This window comes from Hypanus sabinus, chromosome 14 (genome assembly GCF_030144855.1).
Source record: "Hypanus sabinus isolate sHypSab1 chromosome 14, sHypSab1.hap1, whole genome shotgun sequence".
NCBI lineage: Eukaryota > Metazoa > Chordata > Chondrichthyes > Myliobatiformes > Dasyatidae > Hypanus > Hypanus sabinus.
Window position 1 is genome coordinate 82,550,984 of NC_082719.1, and position 17,749 is coordinate 82,568,732.

The following is a 17,749-nucleotide window of genomic DNA, read 5'->3' on the forward strand; positions in this document are numbered from 1 at the left end:
TGGAAAGATGCGCACTTTTGTTGTCAATGCAAGTAACTGCGACAATGCATGGCATGAAAGGTCATCGGAGCTGTATGACTCTACAGGTAACATTTCCTTTTAATAAACATAAGGTGATTGTTTTCAATTTTAAGAACACAAGCTGCTTTCATATTCCAGCAAGATCCTGATAAGCACACCAAACCTTAACACACGGCACATACATTGTAGCTATTTACAATGCAAAGATTAACTACAAAGCACCCTCCAAATGCCAATTGTTTACCCAAATAAGGGCTAGATTTATTTTAAAAATCGAAGCTCTTTGCAATGAGGCCACTCTCAGGGTGGATGAGCAACTCCTTATATTCTGTCTGGGTAGCCTCCAACCTGATGGCATGAACATCGATTTCTCCTTTGGTAATTTTTTTTCCTCCTCTTCTATTCCCCACTTTGGCCTCTTACTACTTCTCCTCAAATGCCTATCACCTTCCTCTGATGCTTCCCCCTTCTTCCCTTTCTACCATGGCCCATTCTACTTCCTCTCTAGCCCTTTACCTTCCCTACCCACCTGGCTTCACCTATCCCCTTCTAGTTTGTCCTCCTCCTCCTCCCACCCCCACCTTCTTATTCTGGCGCACTCCTCCTTTCCTTCCAGTCCAGAAGTGGGATGTCAGCACAAAACATCAACTGTTTATTCATTTCCAATGACGTTGCCTGATGTGCTGAGTTCCTCCAGCATTTTGAGTGTGCTGCCCTGGATTTCCTGTATTTGTAGAATCATTGCTTACAATTTGCCTTTGGACTGAAAATTAAGGATTGCTACCAGCAAAAAGGATCCTAATAAACAGGTCTTTTTACTGAAGAAAATTAGCTCAATGGCTCCAGCACATGCAATTATTTTGTATTTTTAGCATCTATAATTTAAAAAAGTTTGCAATGCGTGGTGTGAAGAGATACGACTACTCAACAAAATTAGATCAAGTCACTTTTGATTAAACACTACTTCCTGCTCTGTAACTAGCTCCAACTGAACAACTACTCAAAGGATCAAAACAAGTTAAAAATGTAAATTAACTCTATTTAAGAAAATGAAATACGTCTTTTATCACAGCCCCTCAGTTTCAGCCAAAAAAAAGACTTCAAGATGAATTGTCTGCCAAAATACAGTATGTCCAGTCTGCAGTGAAATTGAGATGCTGGTCCAATGCACACTGCAGTACTAGAATTGCAGAGTGAACACAAGCTCTGTAATCTCTTTGCTCTGCCAATCCTTTCCAATTCACCCTCCATGTAATTTTATGCTTACGTTGCACTCACAACCTCTCCAATGTCCTGAGTATCAGTTTCACTTAATGTTATGGTCACCAAGGTGAAAGAATGGCAAAAATTCTTTTGGTGACATTCTGAATGTGCCTCTCTTCTTAGAGAACCTTCCATAACACCTTCATGGTCTACTTTCACAGAATCAGAATCACACATATTACCACTTACATACATAGTGGAATAGACAATAGATTCAGGAGTAGGCCATTCAGCCCTTCAAGCCAGCACTGCCATTCACTATGATCATGGCTGATCATCCACAATCAGTACCCCGTTCCTGCCTTCTGAGGCAGAGCATTCCATAGAACCACAACTCTCTGGGTGAAAAGGTTTTTCCTCTACTCCGTTCTAAATGGCCTACCCCTTATTCTCAAACAGTGGCCTCTGGTTCTGGAACCCCCCCCCCCCCCCAAACATTGGGAACATGTTTCCTGCCTCTAGCGAGTCCGAACCCTTAATAATCTTATATGTTTCAATCAGATCCCCTCTCATCCTTCTAAAAGGAATTTGTTGTTTTGTGGTAACAGTGGTGTGTGTGTGTCTGTGCGTGCATGCACACACACACCAACAAAATCATACACAGTACAAAAAGAGAGCAAAAATAATGATGCAATGTTCATGGACCAATCAAAAATCTGATGGTGGTGGGAAAGAAGCTGCTCCTCCAACATTGAGTTAGTGCCTTCAAGCTCCCACATCTCCTCCCTGATGGTAGTAATGAGAAGAGGGCCTATACTGGGAGGTGAAGGTCCTTAATGATGGTTGCCACCTTTTTGAGGCAGCACCTTTTGAAGATGTCCTTAAAAGGTGGGGAGTCTAGATCCTATGGTTGAGCTGGCTGAGTTTACAACCCTCTGCAGCTTTTTGTGATCGCATGTGGTGGCTCCTCCACACCATATGATGACACAACCAATTAGAATGCTCTTCACTGTCCACCTGCAGACGTTGGTGAGCGGGTCGCACACGCTTGCGTCAGGCTGAAGGCATTCTGTAATTAAATATGTATGTTTTTCCCACACAAAGTTTGTCTTTCATCAAGAACAAACATAACATGCTTTTTGTTGGAATCTTTGGTGACATAACAAATCCTCTTAAATGCCTAATAATATATAGCCACTGGTGTGCTTTCTTTGTAATTGCATCAATATATTGGGCCGGGAAAGATTTTCAAAGGTGGTGACACCCTGGAACTTGAAACTGTTCCAGCACTGCCCCTGCAACGAGAACTATAATGCGTTATTTTACATCCAGCTCCAAGGGCTTCATCCCAGGTTATACCGGCTGAGAAATACAAATCAAATGAATGCTCCGATGAGTATGTTCAAGCCTGAAATTAATAAATGTCTATGCCGAGGGAACATTTGGATAAGGGAGCAGCCAGGATCTTAATAACCATAATGCAGGCATAATGTTTACCTATTGTACCCTGGCTTCCATTCATAATTGTTACAACAGTAAACGTGGAATACTGCGACTTGACAGTAGATAGGAAGCATCTTAACAAAAGAACAAACACTTGCTAAGCCCACTAATGTACAAATAATGCGCAGCTGTAATGATGAAGGAAGTGATGAGTTATTTCCGGAAAATTTAAAAATTTCTGAAGTGTAAACAACTTCACTATCCAGCGACCACATCTGAAAAGTGGAAGTGCAGACCATGGTCACTTAGGACATGTTTATCTGAATACCCTTCTAACGTGCTAAAACTCCCCACTTAAGAAAAGACCACCAGGCTGCCAGCTTCCTTGGTTTTCATGCAAGGGGGCGGAAACCAAACAATTCTTCAGTGGTGCTCCAAGAAAATCAACTTTCAATCTATTATACTCCATGTGTTAGAGAATCATACATTGTATTCATAAAATGTGCCAAACACACATTTGATTGAAGAAATTAATCCAGTGTTCTGTTAGCACTCACAAAATTCATGTTGCAAGTATTAAAAATAACACCTGCATTGTGAAAGAAAAATTAGCTTTCGAAACAATTCTGTAGCACTGGAATTATTTCAGTAATGGAATATCAAAGGCAAATTGTGTTCAACATTTGAAACCAAACAAGGCAGGCCTCCTAGAAGTCACAATTCAACAGACGGGCACAATAAGCTGGAGGAACTCTGCAGGTCAGGCAGAAAAGAGTAAACAGTTGACATTTGCCCCGAGACCCTTCATGAGTATCGATGTAGGGTCTCGGCCCAAAACATCAGTTGGTTACTCTTTCCCCGTAGACGTTGCCTGGCCTGCCGAGTTCCTCCGTATTTTGTGACTGTTACTTGGCTTTCCAGCTCTGCAGATTTCCTCGTTTTTGAGTCACAATTCAAATTGGCAATGAAAATGACTCACTCCAAGAACTGCCAATAGCAAGATAAAATATGCATGGTGAAGTACTGACTTGTTATTAAAGAATGCGGCCAGGTGGGGGTTGGGGGAAGGATGTGGTGGATAGGGTTACATTTACAAAGTTATTTAACTAATGCTGTTCCTTCCACCTGACCCCCCCCCCCCCCCAGAGGTTCTGTGAAGGGTTACAGGATAAACTGCTGGTTGAAAATATGAACACTGGAACAAATATGATCTTAAAATTAAAAACACAAGAAAAATCTTCAGCAAGCAGCTTCATTACAAAATGTTCTGTTCCCAACATTTAGAACTACAGAGGGATTGCAGCCAAATCCCTCAAATGCTGCTCATTGAGAATTTAAAAAGAATCATCCGCCCTCTCTTTATTGTAGAATAGTTTAAGTTTCTATCCAACCAAAGGCAGACCATGGCAAGCAAGTAGCATCCTATAATTATAACTGAGCATTCCATTCCTTGAAATGACAGATAAGAAATTGATGAATTTTAATGTCAAATATGGAGCAGACATTTGGCCATCAAGTTATCAATCAATACAAATATCTTCTGTTAAATATCCATCTTTGATGACATCCTTTTTGCCCCGCAAACCCATTAATTTCGGCTTTGAATACACTTCAAGTGACTTACATTCACAATCCTTTGAGTGAAGAATTTTTCCATCTCAATTCTAAAAGACTGTTTATTCTAATATTGATTACTTCAACTCAACAGCCTTAGGAAAATACCACCCTCCACTCACTCCACCCCCAGCATCTACCATTTCTTGTAGATTAGATTCTTTGCAATGGATTTCTTTTTAATAAACTTTTATTGTATTCTCTCAAGAAGCTAGTTTGCATAGGTATGGTCTATCTTCTTTTAAATTAAAACCTGATGGAAACATTTACTTCCTCACTGTTTCCACTGCTGCGAGATCTTCTTTACAAGTTTTTCCAGAAAAAATCAAGTTGAAAAAAAAGAGCTGCTGGAGAAAGTGGTCAAGGGTAGAAATGCAATATTTACGAAACATTGCAGGTACATGGATCAGAGTGGTTTGGAGGGTCAAGGGGCAAACCCAGGAAACCGGAACCTGCAGGGAGGATGCTGTATTTGGCATGGACCAGGAGGATCAAAAAGTCTGTTTCCAATGCTGTATTATCTTTAAGTTTCAGATACATTACTGCAGCCCTTTTAATGCGAGGAATGCATCGAAGCATTACTTGACCCCATTCTAATATTCAAGGCAGGCAAACACTTAAACTCTTCGCTGAAAAGATATTTTTATCTTGAACACTGCAAGTTAGATATAAAAAGAAAATATCCAATTGACAGTGTAATAGGTAGAGACTCAAACTGACCAATCGGTCAAAATAGTAAGGTTTAAACTGGATTTTGGACCAGTACTCAGCTGGGTGGACATGCCCTTTCAGAGATCAAGTCCCCTTCTGCTAAATGGATCACAAAAATCTAAATTAACAATCCAGCAGTGAGGGAGTGCCTCAGTCAGACTGGACTGTTCAAAGATACACTCTGAACCTCATAAGACTTCAAATCTCCAGTTCTGAAGAGCAGGGAAGTATTGAAAAAAAAAATTCTCCAAGCAACCCACATCATTAACAATTACATCACACTGCTCATGACTGAAGACATACAGTTCAGTGAGATGGAGAGAATGGAATAGTGTCCTCACAGGAAGGAGGTATCAGCTGGTCTTAAATGGGCTTTATAGTTTTGCTACTGATTATGCAAGGTCATGTTTGCCTTCAAAAAAAAAGTCAAGGCAATTTTGCTCGCACATCCTCCCCAGCTAATGAATGCCCAGCTTACATACAGCCATTATGAACAAACAAGCATTTGGAAGCATTTCCTGGCCACAATTCTGACATGTAAAATGCTTGGATTACTAACAGTTCACAAGAATGGAACCCTGATGGAACATGGAAAGGGCCTGCATGCATTTTGGAGAAGAAATTCTCCAACAAATCAGCATATCCACAACACTGGAAAGACACATGGGCAGGTACACGCAGAGGGAAGATTTACAGGGATTGGGGTAGAGACAGGCAATTAGAGGGCATCCTGGTTGGCAGACAAGCTGGGCTGAAAGGCCTGTTTCTGTGCTGCTTGACTATGACACACCATCCTGCACCTGGATATTTAATCCCATGTTAGAAAATTATTTAACCTAGTGAATTTATCATTTTGACAGTGGTAACGTCAAGAGATGCATGTCCCTGCATGGACATCAAGTTTTTGCATAACTAAAGATACCTCAGGCCCCACAGTCAATTAAACTTTTTATAAGAAAAGTCACCTCTCACACAAAAACGGGGCAGCACAGTAGTGTAGTGGGTAGCGTAACAACATTACAGCACCAGAGACCCGGACTCATACGCACCACAGTTTGTACGTTCACCCCGTGATTGTGCGGGACTCTGGGTCTCCACCACCCACGTTCCAAAAGTTGATCGATCACATCAGTGTAATCAGGTGGTGCGGGCTTGCTGAACTGGAGGAGCTTCTTATTGTGCTACATCCACAAATGATAGAAGCACTCTACAAACACCAGAAAGTAGCGACCAGGCTGCAGAAAAACTCCCTTGCGTTTCAATTAAGGCCATGAAATCTTGTGTTTTCTGCAAGGACAATGAATTGATTAAATGTCATATCTGAGAGATCACATGGCATCTCCATGAAGCAACCTTCCCCTGTACCATTCATAATGGTAGCATGTGTGCTCTGGAGCAGAACTCACACACTATAACCGAAGCGAAAAACTTGCTACTGATGCTAGTATTACAGAAGCTAAACATGCATTCTTTAGAACTTTCAACTTCCATATGAATAATAATGCGACTGTAGCGCAGCACCAGTCTATCTAAGGCACTCAAAGCACAATGGAAGATCAGGATAGATTACAAAGCAGACTACAAATGACTTACAGTGACTCCACTTGAGATTATTAACTACACCAGTCTAAATATGGTTGCTCAAATTCTCTTTGAACACATTCTAATTCTGCAATTAAATCTGAAGACAAATTCAATTCGCAACTCTCACGCTCCCCCCTCAAAACAACCACTAATATAAAAATTAGCCTTATTTGTCACACGTACATTCAAACATACCATTTGCATCAAATCATCAAGGATGGTGCTGGGAAGCCCACAAGTGCTGCCCTTCTTCTGGCAGCAACATAACATGCCCCCAAATCACCAACCCTAACCCGCACGGCTTCAGAATGTAAGAGTAAACCGGAGCATCTGAAAGAAAGCCCTGAAGTCTCAAGGAGAACTTGTCATAGAAAAAATACAGCCATTCGGCCCATCAAGTCCATACCAAAACCATTTCAACTGCCTAATGCCATCGATCTGCACCGCAACCATAGCGCCCCCCCCCCCATATACCCCTACTTACAGACGTGGTGGGAACTGAATTCCGATCTGTGAGCATTGGCTCTGTAAAGCAATTATGCTAACCACTACACTACTGTGCATAGATCTAAAGTTAGCACAGCAAAAGCTGCTGGAATATTATATAAATTAATGCTGTTTGACAAGGGGCCAGTGGAAAAGTGGGGTGTGCCCATATTTCAGACCAAGCCCCTGCAGGAGGACCCACTGCTTGAACCACAGATTCCCCAGCAGATTGAAATACCACATCATGATCAACACACCCTTCAGATGTGTGCAAGATAATGAACATTGTAACACTGACTCTGCAATGAATGACTGCAAAACTCACATGAAAGTCAAATAGAAGATAAAAGGAAAGCTTCCACACCTATACTAACAGTAACAAATGCTTCTTAGGCATTAGCAATAGGAGTTCTTTTCTTAAAAAATAGGGAAGAAAATGACTAAACCAAACACAACGGATTCCAACTAATTAAGCCATTGGTTAACCTGGACAGCTGCTTATTTGGGACAACTTTTAAAGAACAAAAATTAATCATGGAAATAGTCAGTAGTCCCTTCATTTATTTGGGACACTGTGCCACTTAGTTGGGGTAGGAGATGTGCCAAAGTTTCTAACTAGTGTGAGTCGCATGCACTTGTGCAGCCATTAGACACCATACCATACTGAGAGCGATGTTTTTTTTAAAAACAGCACCAATTACTGGTATTTGTGTTCAAACAGTGATTTTTGTCACCGATAGTTGGCGAGAAATAAGCAGCAGGACAATTGGGCACTGTTTTGCTCACTGCAGCTCCAAGCATTCAGGCTTGGAGATGCCAGAAACAACAAGGAGTTGGAGGAATAATATATTGAACATTGACTGAGAATTATTTGTAGGAGAGGCATCAATAAGAGTGAACTGCCACCCCCTCCTCCACTCCAAAATCATAAGGCTACCGCTATGGTTTAACCCAAGATCAGTGCAGGGCTCCTAACAATTTATAATCAACATTGATGATCTAGATGAAGAAAATTACTACATTGCATCCTGTTTTGCAAGCAATAGGAAGCAAAGTGGGAATATTAAGTGGCAGTAAATTGAGACGGCAAGACAACAGCCGCTGGGAATAGAACTGGCAAGGATAAAACTATTGACTTAGTTTAAAAAACAAGGTTATTTTGGTTTTAATGGTAAGAAATACACAAATGGTGATGTGCAGAGGCATTTAGAGGTGCAGAAAGTGGAGAGTGAAATGAGAAATTTCTTCACTCAGTGGAGTGCTGTCACCCCAATGAGTTCTGGGTGCTTATGAACCTAAGCATATTGAATCAATAGGTGTTTTGGAGATAAAGTGAGCATAGCCATCAGAAGTTGCCAGAGAACAAGAAGAAACATGGTGAACTGAATGGCTCGAGGCACTAAGTGGATAATTCAAGCTTTTATACAAGTTCTTGAACATTTAATTTCACAAAAAGAAGATTGCAATGATTTTCTACAACTCTGTTGGGTACTATATAATGTACAAAGTGAAACCTTGATGAATATGGAAAATAATTCTTTAGGCAAGGCAAAAATTTCTCTCAAACTGTTCTTAGAAAGATTGCCAGAGACAGAAACCATGTAACTTTCTCGTTTTTAAGATACTATCAAAATAAAAGGCATGTAACAGATGTGGCCAAACAATATAGTAATGCCAGAGTAGAGATACAGGACAAGAGGCAAATCCAAATGATGCCTTGTCCTCTGTAAGGCTTCTTCTAGGTCAGTTTGTAATACCTCTGTAAGGCTTCTTCTAGGTCAGTTTGTAATAGACGTGTCAGTGCGCATGCTTCTCAATCTGTGTACTTGCAGCTTTTAGACTGCATAAAATCTTCCAAAAGGTAATGAATAACAGTGTTAAACTATTGATATTGTTCAGGATGATAAACTTGATGCCCAAGTATGAATAGCTTGATATTAAAAAGAGCTTAAGCACCTCATAGGAAACAAAAATGTACAGAACTTCAGTGAGGAATTACTGCTTCAGCCAGTTACTTGTCAGTGTCCATGGTCGCAGTAGGCAAGGGTCGCAGTTTGGAAAAAATAAACAGCAAGCCTCACTCTTCCGAGAAAAAGACCTAGGAATAAGGTGACAAAATGCACCACAGAAATTCAATTGACTTTGCTCAGAAAAAGGTCTTAATTTGCACATTTCAAAACCATTTCTCTCATATAGGTTACCATAACAGCCAGTTATTTGTAGATACCCCAGCTTTAGAACAAGATAGGTATAATACAAATTTCCAGAAGATGGAGACACAAACACCAGTAAATTGAATACAGCAACCTACAAGCAAAATAGGCAATTCTAAACTATAAACCTTCATGAACAGCAATATCTACAGTTTTGCAGAAACATATTTACAAGATTTGGCAATACCCAGAATGTTGCCACAGATGTCTAAAATTAGACAACTCACTGACCAGTCATCTCAAGACCGGACCCACAGCCTATGGACTCACCTTCAAGAACTCATGTTCTCCATATTTTTCAAAACCTATTCATTCTTAGTTTTTCTTTTCATATTTGAACAATTTGTCAACTTTTGCACCTTGGTTGTTTGTCTGTCTTTGTGTATAGTTCTTCATTAGTTCTATTGTGTTTCCTTGTATCTACTGTGAATGCCTACAAGAAAATGAATCTCGGGGGTAGTATACATGAGAGCAGAGCGGTGGTCTCACCATGTTCGCTGGTGCCTTACTACATGTTTCAACTGCAATGAAGACCCTACTTTTACCACACCATCTGCTCTTCCAAAATACAGTAATCACTATCAAGGGAGCACTGCCTTGGTAGACAGTATGAAACTCAAGTATCATGGCCACACCCTAATCTGCTGGAGACTAGTCTGAGTTTCAATAATCTAATCAAAGCAGAACCAAACCTGCACGTAAACACTTCAGGCCTCCAGGTCCACTTCGGAGCCAACAGGTTTACCTACTAGAACTAAAACACTAAAAACACATCATTATCAAAAAACAAATCTATGTAACACACCAACATCTAATGTCCTAACCCACTAAATCTAATATTACAAACCATATATATTAAATCACTAACTATCTGACACTTCTAGAATGAATTTTGCCAGAAACTTATCCAGACAAACTGGCCTCTTCAAAGTCAATGTCTTTCGTTAATGCAAAGTACCAACCTACAATTTTACTAGTCCTGACGAAGGGTCTCGGCCCGAAACGTCGACCGTGCTTGTCCCTTTACATGCTGCCTGGCCTGCTGCGTTCCACCAGCATTTTGAGTGTGTTGCTACAATTTTGCCACACAGCTGGAACTGCATTTTGCACAAAAGCTATTGAATAGGGTACGTGTGTGGCACTACATTGTGGGCCAAAGGGCCTGTACTGTGCTGTAGTGTTCTCGTTCCATGTCCTAAAAGCATGCAAATGCAAGTCCAGGGGCACTGACTATGATCCACAACCATCTGAATGCATGGCAGATATCAGGAAGTTCACATGAGCAGCAAATGCGTTATTAAAAGACAAAGGAAGGGGATAACAGACTGCAGATGCTGGAATCTGGAGAAGAGAAACTGCTGGAAAAGCTGAAGCAACAACTGTGGAGGCAAAGGGATGGTTGATATCTTGGGTCCAGATTCTGCAACAGGGCAACGATGAGGAAAGGTTGGATGCAACTTCTCAATAGTTCCTGAAAGAACAAAGTACAAATGAAGCAAAACATCCACTGCTATTCTCAGTTGTTAAGATGTATCAACCTTGACTACTTTTAGCTCACTCATCGTGAGACCAATCTACTTTAATGGGCAGCACCATCCCACCTGCTAAACAGGAACCAATGCCCCATGAAAATATCTGTGCAATATTAGCAATAACAAAACAGATTATAAATAAGATTTCTCAAGCTTTATGCACAATGTACATTTATAGACTTGTTTACTGAACCGATTCAAGCACTGTAACGAATGACACAATCGCTATTTTCAATGTATCCCAATGAACAATCTTTCCTTACACATTGAATCCCACTAAATACCAAATCATTTCATAAATAATTGCTACCTGAAGCTAAAAACTGAAAAGCCTTGTCCCTGCTTGAGACCATTCAATCCAGCTGTGTTCAGAAGATTTAACACTCGATCATGTATACTCAAGAGGCCAAGCTAAAATACTGTACATAAGCAAGAAAGCGCAGCATGTCATTAGCAAGTCATAATGTAACAGAGTCCAAAGTTTATGAACTTAATTGGCAGCCCCTGGTTTTCATATATACAGGGAAACAGTTATCTTGTCTAATAAGGGGTCAAGTGGATACGCCTATTCCCAAAACAATGAGACACACCCACTCCAAACCTCCTGCCAAAATGCAGACAGATTGGAGTCTCTGACAATTGCCTCTAATCCTTCTACTGATTTCTTCAAATTTATACCACTCTACCAAGAGAAATAAGCAATTTCCATTGTACTCTGAGCTCCCTAGTTTTATCCATCCAATTAAGTCCCCGCTAAGTTCCTGTTACAAACAATTTGTGTTTATCCAAGCCTTCTTCGTACCCAATTTCACAGTCTTGGGAACAGTGTCATCACAAAAAGTTTAAAATGCCCTCCACTGTATGTCTATATGTGAACTTGCAATAATTATTAAATAAATAGTCTATTTAAACACCTTCACTTGCACTCCTGATTAGTATATAGGGAATTCTGATGAAAATTGGTCAGCTATCATCAAATTTGGAATTAACCAGTTCAATTTATTTCACTATAATAGCTTTGTCTTATTTTTAAATAAGCCGCAAACTTTAGATGTAAAAAGTGAATCATAAATCACTACTAAAATTCTTCTGGAAAGTAATGGAATGATTGTAATTGATATCGATTTGGATTTGACCACCATATTAAATGGCGTCCAAATCAGATCCACCAAGTCAGTGATTCGTGATTATTTCAAACAATTTACATACAACTGAAAAAATTAGCACAGAATTTCCATCTTTCATTCAAGTCACTGAGTTCTCAGTAAAATTGGTTACACTAGCATTCAAGCTCCTTTTAGCTATATTCAAATTTATTCTGAGGGTGGACATTCTTGTAGGGAAATGGCTGATTCTCAGCTAATGCCACATTCCATGGTCCAAAACACTGAAACTTTTAGATCATAAGGCAAGTTATCAGATACAAATCTTATTTGATCATTTGCCCTTTTCCATGCAGGGTACCAAACTGTAATCTTGATCAGTAATTATCCCAATTTCTCTCTGCTCAAGATTACAACCAGAACATTGAAACCAGATGAAGACTTCCAGCCTGGTATCAGGTCACACAGCATCAAATAGTTAATCCCCACTTACAAAGACAGGGAACATCAGCCTCGGCAACTGTGGGGAATTTATAATCACCCATGGTGATCTCCAAAACAAAGAAGCTAGGGCAGGGGACGTTGTGAAACAAAATCATGGTTGCTTTTCCCAACTAATTTGGTGAGTCCATGAGCATTCTGAGGTGGCAACATGGATCAGCTACAACAGCACACCCCATGTCCAAGTTCAAACGCAAGGTCCAAATGAACAGTGACCTACCATCTTCAACATAGAAGAGATGCAAGACAAGACCAGCTTAGATTTACACATAGCAAACATGTTCATAGGTGGGAGATGTGCAATTTCAACAGAAGAGCACAACTGTCCTGAGCTGATAGCTTTGGTAAGGAGATATAGAGAAGAATCACATTAAGCTTGACCCAATTGCAATCAATCACGATAACGGCTACAATATATAAAAATATGCCAAGTGGTACAGTACAAAATGGATTCATTGGAACAGTGGTTCCCAGCCAGGGATCCATGGACTACTTGCTTAATGGCGTTGGTCCTTGGCAAAAAACAAGATTGGGAGACCCCTGCATTGGAACAACCAGTTTCTGATTGGAACAAAAGCTGGAACCAGTTAACTTTCATTTTAAAATGTATTGCATTATGATTATGAAATTCAGGAGGGTTCTGGCTTTAGTTGATAGAATGGGAATAAAGCCGTGTGTCACTCATATTGGTATGTGCATTGCCCAAACAACTGTTGAAAGTTTAGTTAATGGGCTCTTGACCTCACAATCTACCTTGTTGCACTTTCTCTGTGGCTCTGCATTGTTACTGTTTTACCTCAAAGCACTAGGTAATGACTCAATCTGTATGAACAGTATCAAAACAAGCTTTTCACTGTATTCTGATACATGTGACAATAATAAGCCAATGCCAAAAGGATAGGTGGTTATCCAAACTATGGTGAGATCATCTTGAAGGAAGAATTCTTTTGTACTATGAGAAGGCCACTTTAGATCTGATGCAATTAGGTCATTCATACGAGATGGTGACTTTCACTGTCTCATATTTCCATTTACCCACCTCATCTCCACATCCCTTTACTGGGGGGGGGGGGAAGAGTCGGGGAGAGAAACAACATCAACTAATTGGAAAATGAATACAGCAGGCTAGAAATGTCATGGATATACACTTACATTTAGAAAAAAGTTTTAATTCCAGCAACCACATTTACCATCTCCCATTCACCACAAGACAGTAACTAATCCAAGTATATACTGAAATTTCTGTTTGTTACATTAATAAAACTACTCAAGTATCCTTGGAATTTCACTTCACCATGTAACAATTTCTGACTATTCACCTTCTAATTGTATATTTGCACAAATAAACAAGAATTGCACGTCAAGAATAGTCAAGTATGGTGACTCAAATAGGATGAAAGGGTATATGAAAGGGTATCCCATTGCATATTTTGTTGAGTACACCTGTAAGGCATTCATAATGGTCAGTCAACAACTGCACCAAATATTCTCCAGTTTGGCTCACTTTAGTGAACTGCTCTTAAGGAGTCAAGTCTCCCCTTCCCATATTCAAACCTCTCCGTGCAAGTACTAGTATACATGGCAATAATATCTACCAAGGGTGACTGCGCTACAGACCATCAAAATATAATCCTGGAAAACACATAAAAGTATCTAAAAATGGTGCACGTGGATGAATACAAGTACATTTGCAGACCTGGAGGTTTCATATTAAAAACGTAGCCCAGAGATCTCAATTGCAATATGAAAACTCCGACAAAAATGCTGGCGTAGCCAACAGCTAAATGCACGAAAAGGCTGGAATGTTCTCTTACAAAGTCAAACCGGGACCCCGCCCATTCACTGAAGAGCGCATAAAGTGAATTGGTGCCTGTTGCGAAGTGCCCGGTCAGAGGGAAAGACTGGTCGGTGCCGGCGATCGGCAGGTAACTCCTCCCAGGGCCGCTCCGAGGAGATTTCGCTGCCTTCCCCCGACTCCAACAGGAGGAGAGGGGCGGAATCAAACGCGCACAAAATTCCTTGGGGGCTGCGTTAAGTTTCCCAGGCAATTAAAAAAAAATGTACAAAATAAATCAATGTCTAAAGCACCGACCCGTCCTTATCACAAAGTCCAGTCACGTCCCGGCACACTGGGAAGAAAGGATGTCATATATCATGAGGTAAGACTTCCCGTACACCAGGTAACCTCGCTCTAAAAGACCCAAATCTACTGCCTTGCAATCAAATAAAGAACAATTTGGTGATGGCAACAGTGATCTGAAGCCGAGGAGGTTTCGATCCCGAGCTTGAGTTGTGCCGACTCCATAAGCCCTCGGCCAACACCCAGCCTCCCTCCACCATTTTGAATGAACACTCAGAGCCACATTCAACCTTTGTTTCAGTGCAATGCGGCAACAGCTTGGTTTTGGACATCTCCTTCCAGTAAATCTCAGGAGGTCCGAGGAAGCTTTGAGCTAGTCCTCGCCACTTTGTGGGGGTGGGGGGGTGGGGGTCTGACTCGGTGGTTAAACTAATGCAGCGCGGAGATTTGCGCTGGGGAGCTGAGGATGGCGCAAACACCACGTTCAGACTGTCCGTTGCTCACCCTCTCTCTCGCCTGCCGCTCGCTGTCGAGCTCCCTCTGTAGCTGCTCAGCCTTCTCCTCTGCCACGTCCGCCTGCTGTTGCAGAAACTGGATTTTTCTCTTCACGGTGTCAATCGTGGCCGAATTGCTACCAGACATGATTCCTGCTTTGCTCTCTCTGACTTGGGCGAGGGATCGCAGGCGGAACTGGAAACGAAGTCTCCGGTACCAACAGGACAGGAGCTGGGCGAGAGCTCCGGCAGCTAATGCGGAGGGATGAGTCCTCGGCTCCTGGCAGGTAACAAAAATCACCAAGTGCTGGCAATTCCACCAACAAGGGCGTAAACCGCCGGAAATTCCTGCGCAATGCTCTTAACCAGGCAGCCCTTTGGAGAGGAGGGACTGTGGGCTGCTGGACCACCCGCCTCCTTAAGCGTCCCAGCGAAGAGTTGGAGGTGGAGAGAGGAAGCGCTCAAAATACATGAGGTCATGCGAGGGGGTGGACATACAGCGCTGCAACAGGATTAGATTAAACTAAAGGAAATACACTACCTCGCACCTTGATTGTTCAATCGACTTTTTTTTTAAAAGATTCCAGATTTTTTTGTGTGCATCCAAAAGGAAATGTATTGGACATCGTTTGGAGAACGAACTACAAAAAACTTACAATGGTCCATGTGAGAGATTCTTCCACATCCCTCTTTCCCACCTCCATCACCCCCCCCCTTTCCTACAAATACTTTCTCTCAAATGTAAATGAAGTTACAAACTCAGTCTGCTTCGATCACATTTTCGAGTAATGTAGCTGATTTTTCAAACCGATCGATCTATTCCTCAAGTTTGGTTGATTATCTTAAAATCTGTTCACAGGCCTAACTTTAGGTATTGTTGTAATTTGCCTTGTTTTGCGTTAAGAATGGGTCGACGTTGTGTTATCTTAAATCTCTGAGTTTACTTTGCTGGTACATTGTGAAATTATTTTCCTGTGGTTATGAACAATGCTTGGTGGCCTTGTTGTTTATACTGGAGGTGACCTTCGATGCTGTTCTAAGAGAGAAGTCAGAGAAAAATAATCTAGTTCCGGAGTATTTATTCCGAAATACCTGTAGGAATATTTGTGCATGTGTATGCTGATATAGTTCGGCCTCGAAATAGGCAACGTCTCAGCTCACAGTATTAACCACAAATCCAAACTGTGATATTTCTGCTTGCTTCACAAACTGTCCTACAGGGGGAGCACGTTAGAGGAATTTAAGTCTGGCTAGGTGATTGGGGACGACCCAGAGTCACATTCAAATCACAGTTTGTTGAAGTTACATTTCTGTAATCATTTGATTTTTGTCTTTATAATGATGACTACAAAACTACCTTAAAAGTTCATTTTGGTTTATAAATATCTTTCATTCATACTTAACCTGGTACATGTGCGATTCTTAATTTACTGCTGAAGTTCACCTTCTGCCAGCAGTTAAACCCTTCCCCACCCCACCCACCCAAAGAGAGACCAAGGAAAGCGAGATTAGCCCTGCAAGTCCTCAACATTCAGATTTCTGAATGGTCCAGTAGCTGCCAAAATTGCATGTATTGAACAAAACAACACTAGGGGAGCACATATCAGACCACCTTCTCACTAATTTCCCTGCCACAGGTGTGTCGTGACAAAATTGGAGGAAGTGACTACCATTGATTCTTCTGAGTCCCACCTTCATATCGAGGATATCCATAATTTTCTTGTGTGACAATAGTGTTAAATAGGATTGGCTTGGGATAGATCTATTAACTCAAAACTAACAAACCAGAAAGCACCATGTGGCAGCAGAAATATATAGTAGCACAGATTATAACCTCAATGCCTAACGTTGTTCTAAAGATTTGCTAAGTATGCCTGCAGAAAGCATATCCCCTGTTCTTCCAAAAGGAACAAAACAGTGAGTGGATCCGTCCTGGTTGGGAGCAGGAATGAGAGGGAATCACCAACTAAAGTGTTTGTATGTGTTTGTGCACATCTGCTCAAGGCAGTACAGGATAACCTGAGCTATGTGATCTCAGAACCACTGGATAGGTTGAAAGCCCTGGACTTCTACCACATTTAGTTATGAATGGGAGGAAAAGACTCCAACAAAAAAAAAATCATCCTTAATAATGGCAGGGCCCAGCAAATGACTGTAGAAGATAAAACTGAAGCTTTCACAATCATATTCTGCCATAAGTGCCTAGTAGATGATCCATTTCGGCTTTCTCTTGAGATTTGTCACTGTCACAGAAGCCAATTCCACTCACTCCTAATGGTATCCAGATGTAGCTAAGTCCAGTGCTATATAAAAGGCCATGGACCAGTAAGGCCTGGCTGTACCAATGAAGATGGAGCCAGTTGGTTCCAGACTTCGTCAAACTCCTTGGATGAAACATGAAGCAAAGAGCTGAGGTAAGGGTAATCTGATTGCTTTTGATTTTTATAAATGACCTGGATGAGGAAGTGGAGGGATGGGTTAGTAAATATGCTGATGACTCAAAGGTTGGGGGCGTTGTGGATAGTGTGGAGGGCTGTCAGAGGTTACAGCGGGACATTGTTAGGATGCAGAACTGGACTGAGAAGTGGCAGATGGAGTTCAACCCAGATAAGTGTTTTGGTAGGTCAAGTATGATGGCAGAATATAGTATTAATGGTAAGACTCTTGGCAGTGTGGAGTATCAGAGGGATCTTGGGGTCCAAGTCCATAGGACACTAAAGCTGCTGTGCAGGTTGACTCTGTGGTTAAGAAGGCATACGGTGTA

The 17,749-nt window shown here is 41.2% G+C and overlaps 1 protein-coding gene and 1 long non-coding RNA gene across 9 annotated transcripts in view; one reads left to right on the plus strand and one right to left on the minus strand.

The window, feature by feature from the left end:
- Window positions 1-17,749, minus strand: part of LOC132404930 (tropomyosin alpha-4 chain-like) — an 89,546-nt gene that overhangs the window by 41,266 nt on the left and 30,531 nt on the right. Inside the window, exon 1 of one of the 8 annotated variants that reach the window (XM_059989546.1) lies at window positions 14,996-15,411. The exons of 4 other annotated variants lie outside the window; for them this stretch is intronic. In XM_059989546.1, coding sequence (XP_059845529.1) covers window positions 14,996-15,133 — 138 coding nt within the window. In that variant the 5' untranslated portion in view covers window positions 15,134-15,411. Of the gene's footprint in view, window positions 1-14,995; window positions 15,416-17,749 lie in introns of those variants that run through there. 3 more of the 8 variants (XM_059989545.1, XM_059989549.1, XM_059989550.1) reach the window with 3 other exon arrangements.
- The window catches only part of LOC132404934 (uncharacterized), a 55,329-nt gene continuing 51,773 nt past the window's right edge, over window positions 14,194-17,749 (plus strand). The window contains exon 1 of the long non-coding RNA XR_009515711.1: window positions 14,194-14,570. This is a non-coding gene — a long non-coding RNA (uncharacterized LOC132404934). The remainder of the gene's footprint in view (window positions 14,571-17,749) is intronic.